The sequence below is a fragment of the Mercurialis annua genome, linkage group LG1-X (assembly GCF_937616625.2).
Source record: "Mercurialis annua linkage group LG1-X, ddMerAnnu1.2, whole genome shotgun sequence".
Classification (NCBI taxonomy): Eukaryota; Viridiplantae; Streptophyta; class Magnoliopsida; order Malpighiales; family Euphorbiaceae; genus Mercurialis; species Mercurialis annua.
The window spans coordinates 3246041-3259623 of NC_065570.1; the positions used below are offsets into that span (position 1 = coordinate 3246041).

General features: G+C 32.7%; 3 protein-coding genes and 2 non-coding genes across 6 annotated transcripts; 2 read left to right on the plus strand and 3 right to left on the minus strand.

Annotated features, from left to right (window-relative positions):
* Positions 1 to 2222: 2222 nt before the first annotated feature.
* On the minus strand, positions 2223 to 2295 carry TRNAV-UAC (transfer RNA valine (anticodon UAC)). Its single transcript has one exon. It is a non-coding gene; the product is annotated as a tRNA-Val (tRNA).
* A 1768-nt stretch (positions 2296 to 4063) lies between these two features.
* Positions 4064 to 6291, plus strand: LOC126664879 (sphingolipid delta(4)-desaturase DES1-like). The gene is made up of 2 exons (XM_050357487.1): positions 4064 to 4368; positions 5216 to 6291. The coding sequence occupies exons 1-2, from the start codon at positions 4192 to 4194 to the stop codon at positions 6044 to 6046; spliced, it is 1008 nt and encodes a 335-aa protein (XP_050213444.1). The 5' UTR covers positions 4064 to 4191; the 3' UTR covers positions 6047 to 6291.
* Positions 6292 to 6395: 104 nt separating this feature from the next.
* Positions 6396 to 8219, minus strand: LOC126664880 (tetraspanin-19-like). Of its 2 annotated transcripts, none has more exons than XM_050357488.1 (5): positions 7947 to 8219; positions 7408 to 7507; positions 7130 to 7210; positions 6956 to 7060; positions 6396 to 6871 (listed from the first exon to the last, which is right to left on the minus strand). In XM_050357488.1, exons 1-5 carry the CDS (start codon positions 8120 to 8122, stop codon positions 6665 to 6667), a joined length of 669 nt encoding a protein of 222 aa, XP_050213445.1. In that variant the 5' UTR covers positions 8123 to 8219; the 3' UTR covers positions 6396 to 6664. The 2 variants fall into 2 exon arrangements, with proteins under 2 accessions (XP_050213445.1, XP_055961405.1); XM_056105430.1 differs by having other exon boundaries at positions 6771 to 6871; positions 6979 to 7060.
* Positions 8220 to 8718: 499 nt separating this feature from the next.
* Positions 8719 to 8791, plus strand: TRNAV-UAC (transfer RNA valine (anticodon UAC)). The gene has a single exon. It is a non-coding gene; the product is annotated as a tRNA-Val (tRNA).
* A 325-nt stretch (positions 8792 to 9116) lies between these two features.
* Positions 9117 to 13226, minus strand: LOC126666269 (general transcription and DNA repair factor IIH subunit TFB2). The gene is made up of 15 exons (XM_050359278.2): positions 12882 to 13226; positions 12649 to 12813; positions 12484 to 12552; positions 12192 to 12285; positions 11885 to 11985; positions 11747 to 11792; positions 11599 to 11658; positions 11031 to 11099; positions 10792 to 10875; positions 10628 to 10711; positions 10414 to 10499; positions 10195 to 10285; positions 9880 to 9960; positions 9465 to 9539; positions 9117 to 9387 (listed from the first exon to the last, which is right to left on the minus strand). Exons 1-15 carry the CDS (start codon positions 12992 to 12994, stop codon positions 9253 to 9255), a joined length of 1353 nt encoding a protein of 450 aa, XP_050215235.1. The 5' UTR covers positions 12995 to 13226; the 3' UTR covers positions 9117 to 9252.
* Positions 13227 to 13583: the final 357 nt, after the last annotated feature.

Sequence of the window (13583 nt, forward strand, 5' to 3'; positions counted from 1 at the left end):
ATATTGATTGAAGTTTTGTAGATTACAAACTTAAAGAAATACAAAGCTACTAAGCAGTATTTATAGAAGGAAATCAAGGACTATTTTTAACTCCTAATTTACACACTAATGGCATGTTATCCAGCTGTAATCCAGCTATTATCCAGCTGTTATCTAGCTGGCAGGGACAAGTCATCAGAGCAACAACAAGGCAGCCACAAGAGCAGCAGAGATGGAGGCATCAATTTCTTCATATTCTGTGTTACCCCCCCTCAAGTTAGGCATAGGTATCAAACATGCCTAGCTTGATAAGAAAACACATAAGCAGCACCTTGAGTTGCTTCATTATGCTTCATGTTCATCAACAAAACATTGTAAGCAGATTTAGCCTTGATGCCTGCTTGATAAGCAGCTTCAGCAATTTATTAGCAGCAAATGGAGTAGATAAATCTGTTAATCCCCCAAAATAATTGGTCTGAACCATTTTAACAACTCCGAGTAATTCAGCACTGTGTATTTTTTCAACAATCCACATATAATGAACTCATTCCCCAAACTGCCATTCAGATTAATTCATTGCCATCTCCATTGAGGAATTTCAGCAAACATGTAGTGAGCAAAACTAAGAACTCTTTAATGAAGAATCTGAACCAAAACCAAAACTTCTGTACTTTCTTCAACAAGTATTCCAATAAAATCAATCTATAATGCCAATACTTGCCAATACATGCATTCAACTGATTACTGTATATATCAATTAATGAACAAACTGATGTTATGAACTAAACAACCAATGAAACAAAAATCAAATTGAGATTGAATTACTCAAATGATAACAAAGAGAGAAAGGATTTGCAGAGAATTTTGGAATTAGAAATTGATATTTGTGAGAAAAATGAAGATTAATCACAAATATTGTGAACAAAGGGATAAGAAATTGAGAAATCAAATCAGAGATTGATCGAAGAACATCAAGAATTAGAGAATATGAGAATATATCTTAATTGACGAGCTGAAATTGCTTATCAAACAAAAACCAGAACTGATAGTGGATACTAAAATAGAAAATTGAAATCAATAGCTATGAATTGATAGAAATTGATAAGATGAACTGAGAATTTAATAAAACAGAAAATCAAATCAGAATTGAATTGAACAAATCAAACGTTGATCAAATCAAAGAATCAAAGAGATAGAACCTGAAATCAAGAGCAACCGTGAACTGAATAATCGAATAGGAACCTGAAATTGAAGCTTTGAAGCTGAAAATCATTGATAGCAATGATAAGAACCTGAAATCGAACTTGAAATTGAAACTCGAGACACTGATAACAATGCTCGCAACTGAAAATCAATCACTGATAGCAAAGAGCTGATACTGATACCGATAGAAAATCACCGATAGCGATGAACGAGAAATTAGAGTCACCGATAGCGATGCTCAACAAACTGAATCTGAAATCAATCCGGACTGCTGGGACTGGACATCCAGTTCAGTACAAGGGAGAAGAAACGATAAAACTGAAACGCGGCGGCAACTCCGGCGGCAACGCCTGATCCCAGGCTCGGACCCGCTCTGATACCATATCAGAAAACAAACAGAGAACAGAGACTATATTGATTGAAGTTTTGTAGATTACAAACTTAAAGAAATACAAAGCTACTAAGCAGTATTTATAGAAGGAAATCAAGGACTATTTTTAACTCCTAATTTACACACTAATGGCATGTTATCCAGCTGTAATCCAGCTATTATCCAGCTGTTATCTAGCTGGCAGGGACAAGTCATCAGAGCAACAACAAGGCAGCCACAAGAGCAGCAGAGATGGAGGCATCAATTTCTTCATATTCTGTGTTAACTTGTAAGCAATAAACAACTAATATATAAATTAATTATGTCGACAAACTGGTCACAAACTTGTTGATTATTGAATTTTTTTTGGCGAATGCTGATTATTGATGATTAACCTCATTCTGATAATTTACTTCCTCGGCTTGTAAACTAATTATACTTTAATTGATAATCTGCCTTCCTAATTTATAAGCTAACTTGTTAAAATAAAGTTAACTGTTCATAAGCAATAAATTCACGACTACTATAGCTTTCTTTAAAAAGAATGGATACGACACTAGTTTTATAAAATGTCACGGTTTAAAAAAGAATGGATACGACACTAGTTTATAAAATGTCACGGTTTTTCTTTTTGTGCTGAATTTATTTTGTTCAAAACAAAAAAAAGAAATGTTGCTGCCCGGGATTGAACCGGGGACCTGCAGCGTGTAAAGCTGACGTGATAACCGCTACACTACAGCAACCTGAGTGTTAGTAGACTCACTGTTCTTGTATAATACAATAACGAATTAGATATTGACTTTTTAAAAAAAAACTTAATTGCAATCATTTAAACACCATTTTTTTAAAATTGGGTTGAAAAAAAGTTAAAAATATCTTTTATAACTGGAATTTCTAATGATAAAATAAATAAATTAGAACAATATGTAATAATATGAAATGTGTGTTTGATTCTTTTTAGCTCTAATTAGAATAAATAGCTATGAATGAAATTAAAAATGAAGTAAAATCGTATATTAGCTCTAATTAGAATAAATAACGATTTTAAAAAAATTTAAAATAAAATTAATTCATATATTTATGTGTTATAATTTTTAAATTTAATTGCACGAAAAAATCACCATTTTGCATATTTAACATAAAGTTTTAATTTTAGCAATTTTGGATATGTACTTTAATATTTATGCAATTAAAAAACTGGTTGAATTTCCGACTGCAAGTTGCTTATGTGTACATAGAAGCATGCTCGTGGCATACTCTAATGTCCACATAAGTAGCTTGCAGTCAGAAATTATTCAGCCAATGTATTAATTGCAAAAATGTGAAAGTTCATGTTTAGAATTGAAAAAATTAAAAGTTCATGTTAAATATGCAAAATATGCTAAAGTTTGTGATTTTTCGTGCAATTAAACCTATTTTTAAAAGGTCTGTTAACCAAAAAATTACTCATCTTTTAATTTTTTTTAATTTTATCATGACGTTATAATTTTGTCAATTGCACCCAAGATTTTTTGTGCTTCAATTCCAACCTCAAGTACTATTTTAATCTCTTTTCTATTTTAAAAAAATTCAAATAAGTCATTTATTTTTTTAATTTTTTAAGAGAAAAAGAGTTCAAATAAATACTTTATAAGGATTCGTACGAACTTTTTTGAAGTGGAAAAGAGTCCAATTTTTTGAGGGTGTAATTGAGGTTTAAATGTGTGAATTTGAATGCAATTGATGAAATTGCAACGTTTAGTGAAATTGAAAAAAGAGTTAAAAGGTGGGTGGTTCTTTTGGTCTTTAATTTTTTTTAAAATTCCTTTCTTTTTGGAGTAAACTCATTTTGGAGTTTTTAAACCATACGATTTTAGTTTATTAGATCTTTCATCTTATATTTCAGATCCTTAAACTTTCACTTTTTTTAATTTATTGGAGCCTTACATGGATCTCATTTGATTCATTGGATCGTTAAACTTATTGGATCCTCAAGTGGTCCTTAAATGGATTTTCATTTAAGGACTCAATGTACTAAAATGTAAAAGTTTAACAACCTGAAAAAATTAAATAGAAAATGAGGATCAATAAATCATAATTGTTAATTCTGCGACCCTAAAATGAGTTTAGCTTTTTTTTTAAGATTAACCTATTTTAAGGTTTTTGAATTTTACATTTTTAACTTATCTGGTCCCTGAATTTTTATTTTCTCTTATCTAGTTCCTAAATTTTGCATTTTTACTTTATATGGTCTGTGAACTTCCATTTGATTTTATTTGGTTCCTAAATTTTATAATTTATAGTTCATATCGTCCTTGAATCTTCATCTGTTTGAGGATCCGAGAAAGCAAAAAATCAAAATTCAGGGACAAGATAAGAGCAAATGAAAATTTAAAAACTAAATAAACTAAAAACGTAAAGTTTAAAAACTAGATAAGACTAAATGAAAGTTCAAAAATCAGATAAATTAAAAGCGTAAAGTTTAGGGATATTTTTTTACTAGAAACAACACGTAAGATAACATAAATATCTATCCATTGCGCTCTATTTTGATGGCGCAGCGATAGACAAGGAAACCCCAAAACAAGAAATTAGTTTTCACACATATTTTCTCCTCCTTTTTTCCTTCCATTGAAAAAATAAATTCGTAAGGAGAATCAATGGGGAAAGGGGGAGAGAGGCATGTGGAACAACAAGACGACAAAGAAGGAGTAATGGCGACCGACTTCTTCTGGTCTTACACCGACGAACCTCATGCTTCTCGAAGACGTCAGATCCTCTCTCAACATCCTCAAATTAAGCAACTATTCGGTCCTGATCCTTTCGCTTTTCTTAAGGTCAATTTGGTCCTCTTTTTTTCTTTTTTTAGATCTGTTTCTTTTTTATGAGCAATGTGGGTTGTTTTTTTGTGTCGTGTCTGATTTGGAATTTGTTGTTTTTAATTGTTCTTTTGTTTTTTGACTATGTTGAAGTTTGCTGCCGTTTTTGTTCCTATTTCTGTGTAATTCTTTGCGTTTTGGTTTAATTCTTTTAGTTCTGCTCAAATATTTGAATCTAAGATTTTTTTTTATGGATTCGATTTCTATTGTTTAGTCAACATTAGTTGACTTGCTACATTGCTTTTAGATTGTGAATTAAATCATGTTTTACAATTATAGTACAAACTTTAAATTTAGTAATGCAGGATACGAACTATAATTTTTTTATAATTCGGAATACCGACAATTTTCTGATAAAAAATTGTCTGGTGTTCCGAATTACAAAGAAAATGATGTTTCGTGTGTGACATTGGCAAGATTTAAGTTTGTGTTGCAATTGCAGAACACGCTAAATTTTAGTAATGTAGAACACACGCTATTACTTTTTATTAATGGAGAACACAAACTTTTACTTTTTTATAATTACGAACACCGAACAATTTTTTGATAAAAAAATTGCCTAGTGTTCTGAATTGTAAAAAAATTGATATTTCGTGTTTGACATTGGTAAGATTTAAAGTTTGTGTTGTAATAGAAGAACACACTAAAGTTCGTGATTTATTTTCCAATTGACTCTTTATTTTTTTTGTGTAACATGCTTATGTGTTGCATTAGCTTTCGATCTACTTTATGCAAAAATTATATACTTTTGGTCTAGTTCTTATGTGTTTCATCATTCGTGATCTGAAATGTTCTGGTGTTTCAGATTTCTGTTGTGGTCTTGCTTCAGCTTGGAACAGCTGCATTACTTCATGATTCTGGCTGGTTAAAGATACTGGCAATATCTTACTTCTTTGGCTCTTTCCTCAACCACAATCTATTCTTGGCTATCCATGAGCTAAGCCACAATCTTGCCTTCTCGACTCCCGTTTACAACAGGTGGCTCGGAATTTTCGCGAACCTCCCTATTGGTGTACCTATGTCGGTAACTTTCCAGAAGTATCACCTCGAACACCATCGCTTTCAGGGAGTAGATGGGATTGATATGGATATCCCCAGTCAAATTGAAGCTCGTGTTGTGACGAATGTTGTTGCGAAATCTATATGGGTTGTCTTGCAACTGTTCTTTTATGCGCTCAGGCCTCTATTTATCAAGCCAAAGCCTCCTGGTTGCTGGGAGTTCATCAACCTTTTTATTCAGATAGCTCTCGACGTGGCAGTGGTTTATTTTTGCGGCTGGAGATCTTTCGCTTATTTAATCCTTTCCACATTTGTTGGAGGTGGGATGCACCCAATGGCCGGTCATTTCATCTCCGAACATTACGTATTCAAGCCGGAGCAAGAGACGTATTCTTATTACGGTCCTCTGAATTTCTTTACATGGCATGTCGGGTACCATAATGAACATCATGATTTCCCAAGGATTCCGGGAAACAAGCTTCACAAGGTGAAGGAGATTGCATCAGAATACTATGATGGTTTGGATTCGTACAAATCTTGGAGTCAGGTTATATATATGTATGTTATGGACCGGACAGTTGGCCCCTTCAGCCGGATGAAGAGAAAGGTGTCAACCACAGCAAAGAAATCTGAATAGTTGTTGTTTCCATTCTTTCATCCTCTCCTTGCGTTGATCTTTACGGGTTAGTGCTTTTTAATCGAAAAACAAAAGTTCATAGTGTTTTACATTTCTGAAGAATTATAGTCTTCATTATAGTCTTAGACTGAAGAAATAGTTTATTTATTTATTTATTTCTTCTGCTTTAGTTTACTTGCGTATCTATGTATTTGTTGTATCCTGTACATGTTGATTTATTGAGTTGAATATTCTTTGAGATTAAACGGGTTCTAATTTTTTTTCTGCATTTTGGAAATTTTATTGAATTGCTTGAGGATTTGCTCATTATCTATGATCTGTGCATGATTTCTCATATATAATCTCACTATTTTCCAAAATGTAAATTAAATTTTCTTATTAATAAGACGAAGATTGACATTGCCGAAAGAAAAACTTAGCTTCGTGGTTTGGCAATTAGGGCAATATTGCACATCATCTATGCAACACAAACATGGATACGGAAAAACGGGGGCACTTGGATATAGACACAAGACAACATTGTTATTTTAATATTTTGTATGTCAAAAATGAAGTTTTATGTCCGTTGAAAAACCGTTGATTGGAGAATCTATGTGCCACATAGTTACATGAATTCTGTTATCTACATGTATTAGGTTCTGCTTTCATCATTACTTTCCATGCATCATCCCCAAATGCTAAGACCGGATCACCAACAGCATATGAATGCGGCTGTTCTTTGATAAGTGGGAGCCTGGCCGGAAGATATTCATCTTCGCTATCGTAGCTGGATCTGTAATTCTGTCCGAGAACTTTCAGAGCCATTGCTAATAAGATAGAAAGTCCCTGCAGATCGATAATCCGATTATACGCTTGAATTCTTAACCCGAAATTTAAGATCACACATCAAGAAACACGTAATTTAATTACCTGAGCTAAGAGTATCAACACACCTATCCATTTGAAGACATCAAAATTTGAATTAACGAAATTTTTAAAATCATGGAATCTTTCTGTTGGATCTTCAGGTAAATCCTGAAAGAGCAACATATGAGAATTAAACTGAAAAGGAAAAGAAAATAAAGAAAAGAGATTTGTCAGTACCTTTTCCCAATCAGAATTTAGAAGTATATCAGCTGCAACTGCTGTTTCTATCAAGAGAATTATGGAGATAATCACTGTATACTAATCTATTATTAAGGTGATATTGTTATTGGCATGATTTGTCTTCAATATCATTTAAAGGAAACACAATTAAATTTACAAACTAAATCGCAATCGTTACCATAAATTACAATTTTAGCACCTTCTTTTAATTTTTTTTAATAATATTCTATCACCGTTTTGAATTACGACATTCTAAAAGGTGCACAAAAGGATACACAAGAAAGGCAGAAAGTATTTGAACTTTCAGCAGAGATATGGCCTAAGCATGTTATGAGGCATAAGGTAATGCCAATGCTAAGAAAAGTGTATATGAACCTGCAAAATCACATAAAGAAATACAAAGTTAAGTTTTACTTTCAAGAAAAAGAAGAAGAAAAGAAGTATACAAAATAAGTGAAATAAATATTATTTTGGAGTTATTTACATAAAAATTCATCAGCTATACACGTTTTTACAATGTAATCACATTTTATAAAAATTGATATATACATACTGATTAAAAATCTGGCATGAAAAGTGATCATATGGAAGGCGTAGGTGGTCAAATCGTCAGCACATCAAAATGGTGCATTTTGAAAATTTGGCTTCCACATGATCATTTTTCACTGAATTCTCAATTGGTTTCCAATCGGAGTATCGAGTTGCTACAATAGTTGGTGTATGTATTTATCAAAATTTATAAACATGTTTAAATTGAAAAAACGCGTGTAGTTCGGGAATTTATATATAAATAACCTTTCCTAAGTATACATGCCATGGAGCAGCAGAATCATAAGGGTGAGTGGATGATGAGGATGACTCTTCCATATCTCTTTGCCAAATTCTGACCATCCAAAGGCCATAAAAAATCATTGCAATACCAACCACTGCCATTACTGAATTCACCATTTTCAGAATTGACCTCAGTAAAGTCATTGCAGTGCTTCCCATTTTTCCTTGATGACTTGCAGAAATATTCAAGGAAAATATTACTCTTTCAAAGAGTTTTTATGAGTATTTTGGCTGCAAAATTGTTTAAAAAGGCACAATGTACTGATTTTAGTGGAACCATGCATATGGTTAATTCTTCATTTGCATATTATATGCCAAGCTTAGGAAATTTCTTGGAACCTGGGGTTCAGTTTTTAGCTTACTATGTCCTTTGGCATTGGACAAATGCAAGGTGAAAGGAAGATTAGTAAAAGCTTGGTCATTTAAAAACATCTAATTTTTTTTTTTTTTTTGTTTATGGTCCATATATTTATATTCTTTAATTTTAACTTATTTTTTTAATTTTCAATTGAAATTGTAGCATTCAAATTAAAGGAGAAGATAGTTAAAACATGTCATTCATAATGCTTCATATTGTTCAAAATTGTCTTTTTTATATCAAAAAATTACAAACATAAAGAGCATATTAGAATCTTTTACCATTCTAATTAAAATGATCGAAACTAAAAATTGATAAATGGATTAATGATTTTAAAAGACGATTAAGCCACTGGTAACATATTTATACAATAACTAAGAGTCAATTTGACATCCAAGTTGCTGTGGTGTAGTGGTTATCACGTCAGCTTTACACGCTGCAGGTCCCCGGTTCGATCCCGGGCAGCAACATTACTTTTTTGTTTTGAACAAATAAATTCAGCACAGAAAGAAAAATAATGATAGTTTAGAAATTAAAATGGAGAGCTTTTGAACAAAACCCATTGCATTTATTGACACAAAAAAGTAAAATGTTCCAAAATTTTGAATTTTGTATAAGTGCAAGCAAGATGATATTATTTCTTTGCTTTCTTATGTTTCCAGTAATTAAATTCACTTCCCATCTTGTGGTGGATTTGGAATACTTATACTCCCTACAAATTATTTTAAAATAATAAATAAACTATAGTTTTATTTTCATATTTTTTGTTACATTTAATATTCATTACTACTCACATCAAAAACTGATAATTAATGAGAATAAAAAATAACCGGAACAAAAACACTATAAAAAATTCTCAATTAAAATGAGACATCTAAAGAAAAAAATTGTGTCAATTTGATTGGAAAAAGTACATAATTATCTTGTGAAACTACTTCTGTCCCCGAAGATACTCCCGCATGTTTAAATGAATTTCTGCCTTGACTGCCATCCACATTTTCTTCGAATCCTCCCACAGTAAACCGTTCCATTCTCGTGCAAAGTTACAGGCGGCCTCAAAGACATCCTAGCAGATGAAAAGATTGAACATGAGAAAACATGAAGAGGAGGCTTAAAAACTCAAAATTAAGATGTTCAACTTACTCTAGAGGGGAATTCATCATAGAGATGTGCAGGGGTCATCTCAACCCTGTTCATATCTGATTCCCACAGTCTTATCTGTCCAAGAAGAAAATTGAGTTGATTTTAAAACAATCCGATGTGAAAAAATTTAAATATATCTCCACTGATATCCGATAAGTAACTTATATTGCGGAACTAATTCCCTCGAGCGCGAACACTTCAAAGTTTCCCATTTCGGGAATGTGTCTGAAACTTAGCATTTCAGACACGAAACTACATTTTTAACATAGGAAACTTTGAATTAAAACTGTTTTGCCGTGTTCATGTTCGTGTCCAAGTGTCCTATATCCCCGTATCAGCGTCCGTGCTACATAACTCAAGACTTTCAGCAAAATGGCTGAAGATACAGTATTTGAACGAAAGAAACCATTTTTACCTGATCTGTGACATTTTCAGGAACGGAAGGCATTCTCTCTGCAACACGAGAATGGGCATTCTGCTGAAGGAATGAAATTATCTACAAAGAAACAAAAAAAAGCAGTAGAGCAAGCTGAAGCATAATAGTTCCCAAAGTGGCAAATCAGCAACGAGTTTAACACATATGTTATAGTTCTTTTATAGTTCTAATATCTCATCACCAATTAGCGTTACCCAAAAATGCCTTTCAGATTATGACCAACAGTTTGTTATGTTGATAAGAGAGCAGTAAGCAAATGAGATTAACTGAGCACTAGGTTGTGGGATTTCTCACCTGCTCTGCTGTAATGCCATTTTCAAAAGCCGTGTACAAACTTTCTTTTGTTATTGCCCCAACAATAAGATTAGGAAGTTGATACTCTACCCTGAGTGTGTAAGCAGAAAGTTTAATTTCTTAGCTTTGTAAATCAATAACATACGAATGCTTAACAGATGATGAGTAGTAAATTCAAATAACTAGTTTTTCAGTTTCAGAGAAGCAGGATGGGCATACCTTGAGAAAAGACGCATAATTTCACAATGCAGCTTAGAAGACGAGTATGCATAAATCCTAAAGTTTGTTTCCACAACAACAAATCCCTGAAAATAGGAAACAAGCAATGTCAGATAATGGTGAAAAACTCTCCCTAGAAAGAATTTGTTAAAGAGCAGTAATAATAGATATAGTAAAAGCCAATTTCATTTTGTATATAGACAAGTTACCACACCAGTTTCCTTGACGATGAGTCTGTCAAGCTCACTGAAAGATTGGTTGCTAATTTAGTAGGTATAAACCAACTCTCTTTCCTGCCCTGAAAGTATAAGTATTAACATGTGCAACAAAGTAATACAGGTTAATGTATTTAGCACATTTAAATCGAAAATAAATTACCTGCTGAAGTTTAACCAACCCCAAGTCTGCAAGGTCCTTTAGCATATTTCTCTGAACCTCAGTGAATGTAATCATATTATATGCCTGATTCGTGAAGAGTCAACATAGCACGGGCATTAGAGAATATATGACTGCTGTCTAAATTATCTACTAAAAGACAAGATCTCCAACCTGAAAAGTTTTAATCAGAAATTTTCATTTTAAGCAGTAACTGATGATATGAAAGTCAGACTCAATACCTCACCAGTCATATGAAAACTGAGCTCTAGCAAAAAGGAAATCATATCTGCTGAATCTATACCACGCTCCTGAAAAAAACAAGGAGAAGAACTTAATACCAGAAATGCAACTCGAGAAATAAAAAGAAATAAAGAAACTCAATTCCAGACACGCTTCAACTGTGCTAATACCCAAGCTACTCGCAAGGAGCTTGGATCATCAGAGACCATCTTAAAAAAAAATGGTCTGTGTATATGAAGCTTGAAGAAGATATAATTTTTACATAATGAAGAATGGGGAAGAATTGGAAAGATAAATTAGACAAGTCAAGTATATTTGTTTAACTCAAAGATGTCAAATTGTCATTAATCTGAAAGACGGGCCTCTATAGATGATCAAAATTTACAAGCATAACAGTATATATGCAACATTTTGTCTTATTAAGAAAGTTATTTATACTACTTGGTCCGTTTTCAAAAAGTCAAGGATTTACATAAGACTTATATATGAAATCACTAAGAAATCTACTCTCACTTATTCATAAGTTAAAAGAGAAAGCCACCTTAAACAACTTAAATATATCCGTACCTCGGAGTTAGATATATATTCTCTGATAATATACCAAAGCTGTGCATTTGTATCCATCAGCTGTACATTGCACATGTTCAAAAGAAATTTTAAATTCCATTAAAGCACAACAACAAAGTGGAAACTGTTCATAATCAACATTCCACACCAAAAACTGGAAGCCACTCTCAGTTAATCGCGGAGCTTCTCTATCCCTATAGAAAGAAGCAAATGAAAATCATAAATATGAAATGCAGCATTCTCAACGTTAAAAAAATGTGTAGATTTGTTGTAAAGAAGAAGATACCTTTGGCTCAAAAGACCACGCTGGAATATTTTTATCATAGAAGAGCTAAAGTTAGTAGTTTTTTCAGCTTGGCCCGAATTTAGAAGATGCAGCAAGAAACACTGGTTCAAACCCAATTACAAACCATAAGTGTGCAGTTTAATCAAATCAACAATTAACTGACCCGAAAGAGAAAATGAAAAAAGTAACTATAATATTTTAGATCATAGTATTACCATAATAAACACAAACTAAGACAATTTTTCCTTAAAAATAGCGCAGAGAAAACCGTTAATGAAAAAACAGATATAGAGTACATACTACATACCTCCCACTGTCCTAGTGCATACGCCTCAAGTTCCTCCGGTGTAGGGAGCCTTACAGTAATATTCGAAGCCATTGGTTCCCTAGGCAAAATTCCTCTACAATAACATTCCGGAAAAGTTAAGATAAAAATGATTCAAAAACATCTACAAAAGCCTGAAGCAATACTTATAAAATGCCACCAATCAAACACATTACGTGTTAATTATTCCGACTTATGCTAATTGATAATTCAAACTAAGCAATTCAACAAATTAAACACCACAGCATTATAACACATGACCATAAAACCTTACCCATTAATTATATACTTCTGGAGATTACTCTGGAATGTAAGATTCAATTTGTAACTAATTTCCTTTTTCCTGCCAATTCGATAACCAAAACATATAACATGAGATTATTAATTACTAAGCTACTATACTTCAATCTATTCAGTAATTTCAACGTTACGTAAATACCTGTCAATTTCAGAGAAAATTCTCAACTGAATTAACCTATCAATGGCTACTTTGTGCTTAGATGCTCCATCGGGAAGTAACCACTCCTCTAGCGTTTTGGCTAATACTGGTCCATCTATATACAGCATTTGAACTACATATTTCTTCGCTAATGGCGGCAGTGACCTAAATTGACAACAATTAAATTATTATTTTTTGACTAAGTTCATGAATGGATCAGTAATAGTTATTACCTGAGAATGGCTTGGCAAATGAAGGGATTAGCGTAGAGCTTATCGAGCTTCATCGCCGGTAAAGATGCCACCATGTCCATGAAATTCTTCGCTATAATTCTTACTTGAGGCATTTTGTTTTTGATTTGAGATAAATTATTCACTATGAATTGAAGTTTTGTTTTGGTTTAGGGTTTTTCGATTGAAAAATTGATTGCTCCTCCTGTAGAGCTGTGATTGTTAGTGCGAGGTTAATGATACGGCGCCGTTTTTCTAGAGTTTCAGGTACCGGTGGTAAAAAAATTATACTGAGTTGGACGCGCGAACAGAAACAGAAGCAGGAGCAGGAGCAAGACAATCTCTTTTTATTGTTTCTATAGACTTTCGAAATTAGCTACTGATGTATACTACAGTCCCTCAACTTATTTTTCTTTCATTATACTCATTTTTCTTTGAATAAAATTTGTAATTTTAATTGTACCGTTGCTTTTATTTTGTCTTAATTTAATCAATTTTCATTAATTTTATATAGGCTTAACGCATATTTGGATCTATGTACTCTCTCTGCTAAAAAACGGTCATATTGGGTCCATATACTATCAATTTCATTCAAAATAAGTCCTTTCGTCCATTTCCGTCCATGCAAACACATTAAGTTCATCTTTAATGGAAACAGATAAATTTTAAATGTATTTGCAATTGATAGTGTAGGGACCCGATATA

Bases quoted from the DNA above. Each gene is read 5' to 3' on its own strand.
- LOC126664879 (XM_050357487.1), top strand. From the start codon at position 4,192: ATGGGGAAAGGGGGAGAGAGGCATGTGGAACAACAAGACGACAAAGAA. The intron at 4,369-5,215 runs GTCAATTTGGTC...CTGGTGTTTCAG, and splicing joins ATCCTTTCGCTTTTCTTAAG to ATTTCTGTTGTGGTCTTGCT.
- LOC126664880 (XM_050357488.1), bottom strand. From the start codon at position 8,122: ATGGGAAGCACTGCAATGACTTTACTGAGGTCAATTCTGAAAATGGTG. The intron at 7,061-7,129 runs GTACTGACAAAT...TTGCTCTTTCAG, and splicing joins TAAATTCTGATTGGGAAAAG to GATTTACCTGAAGATCCAAC. The intron at 6,872-6,955 runs GTAATTAAATTA...ATCGATCTGCAG, and splicing joins TGTTGATACTCTTAGCTCAG to GGACTTTCTATCTTATTAGC.
- LOC126666269 (XM_050359278.2), bottom strand. From the start codon at position 12,994: ATGCCTCAAGTAAGAATTATAGCGAAGAATTTCATGGACATGGTGGCA. The intron at 10,712-10,791 runs GTAATTTATTTT...TTATACTTTCAG, and splicing joins GGTTGGTTAAACTTCAGCAG to GGCAGGAAAGAGAGTTGGTT. The intron at 9,540-9,879 runs GTAAAAATGGTT...CTTCTTGGACAG, and splicing joins CTGAAAATGTCACAGATCAG to ATAAGACTGTGGGAATCAGA.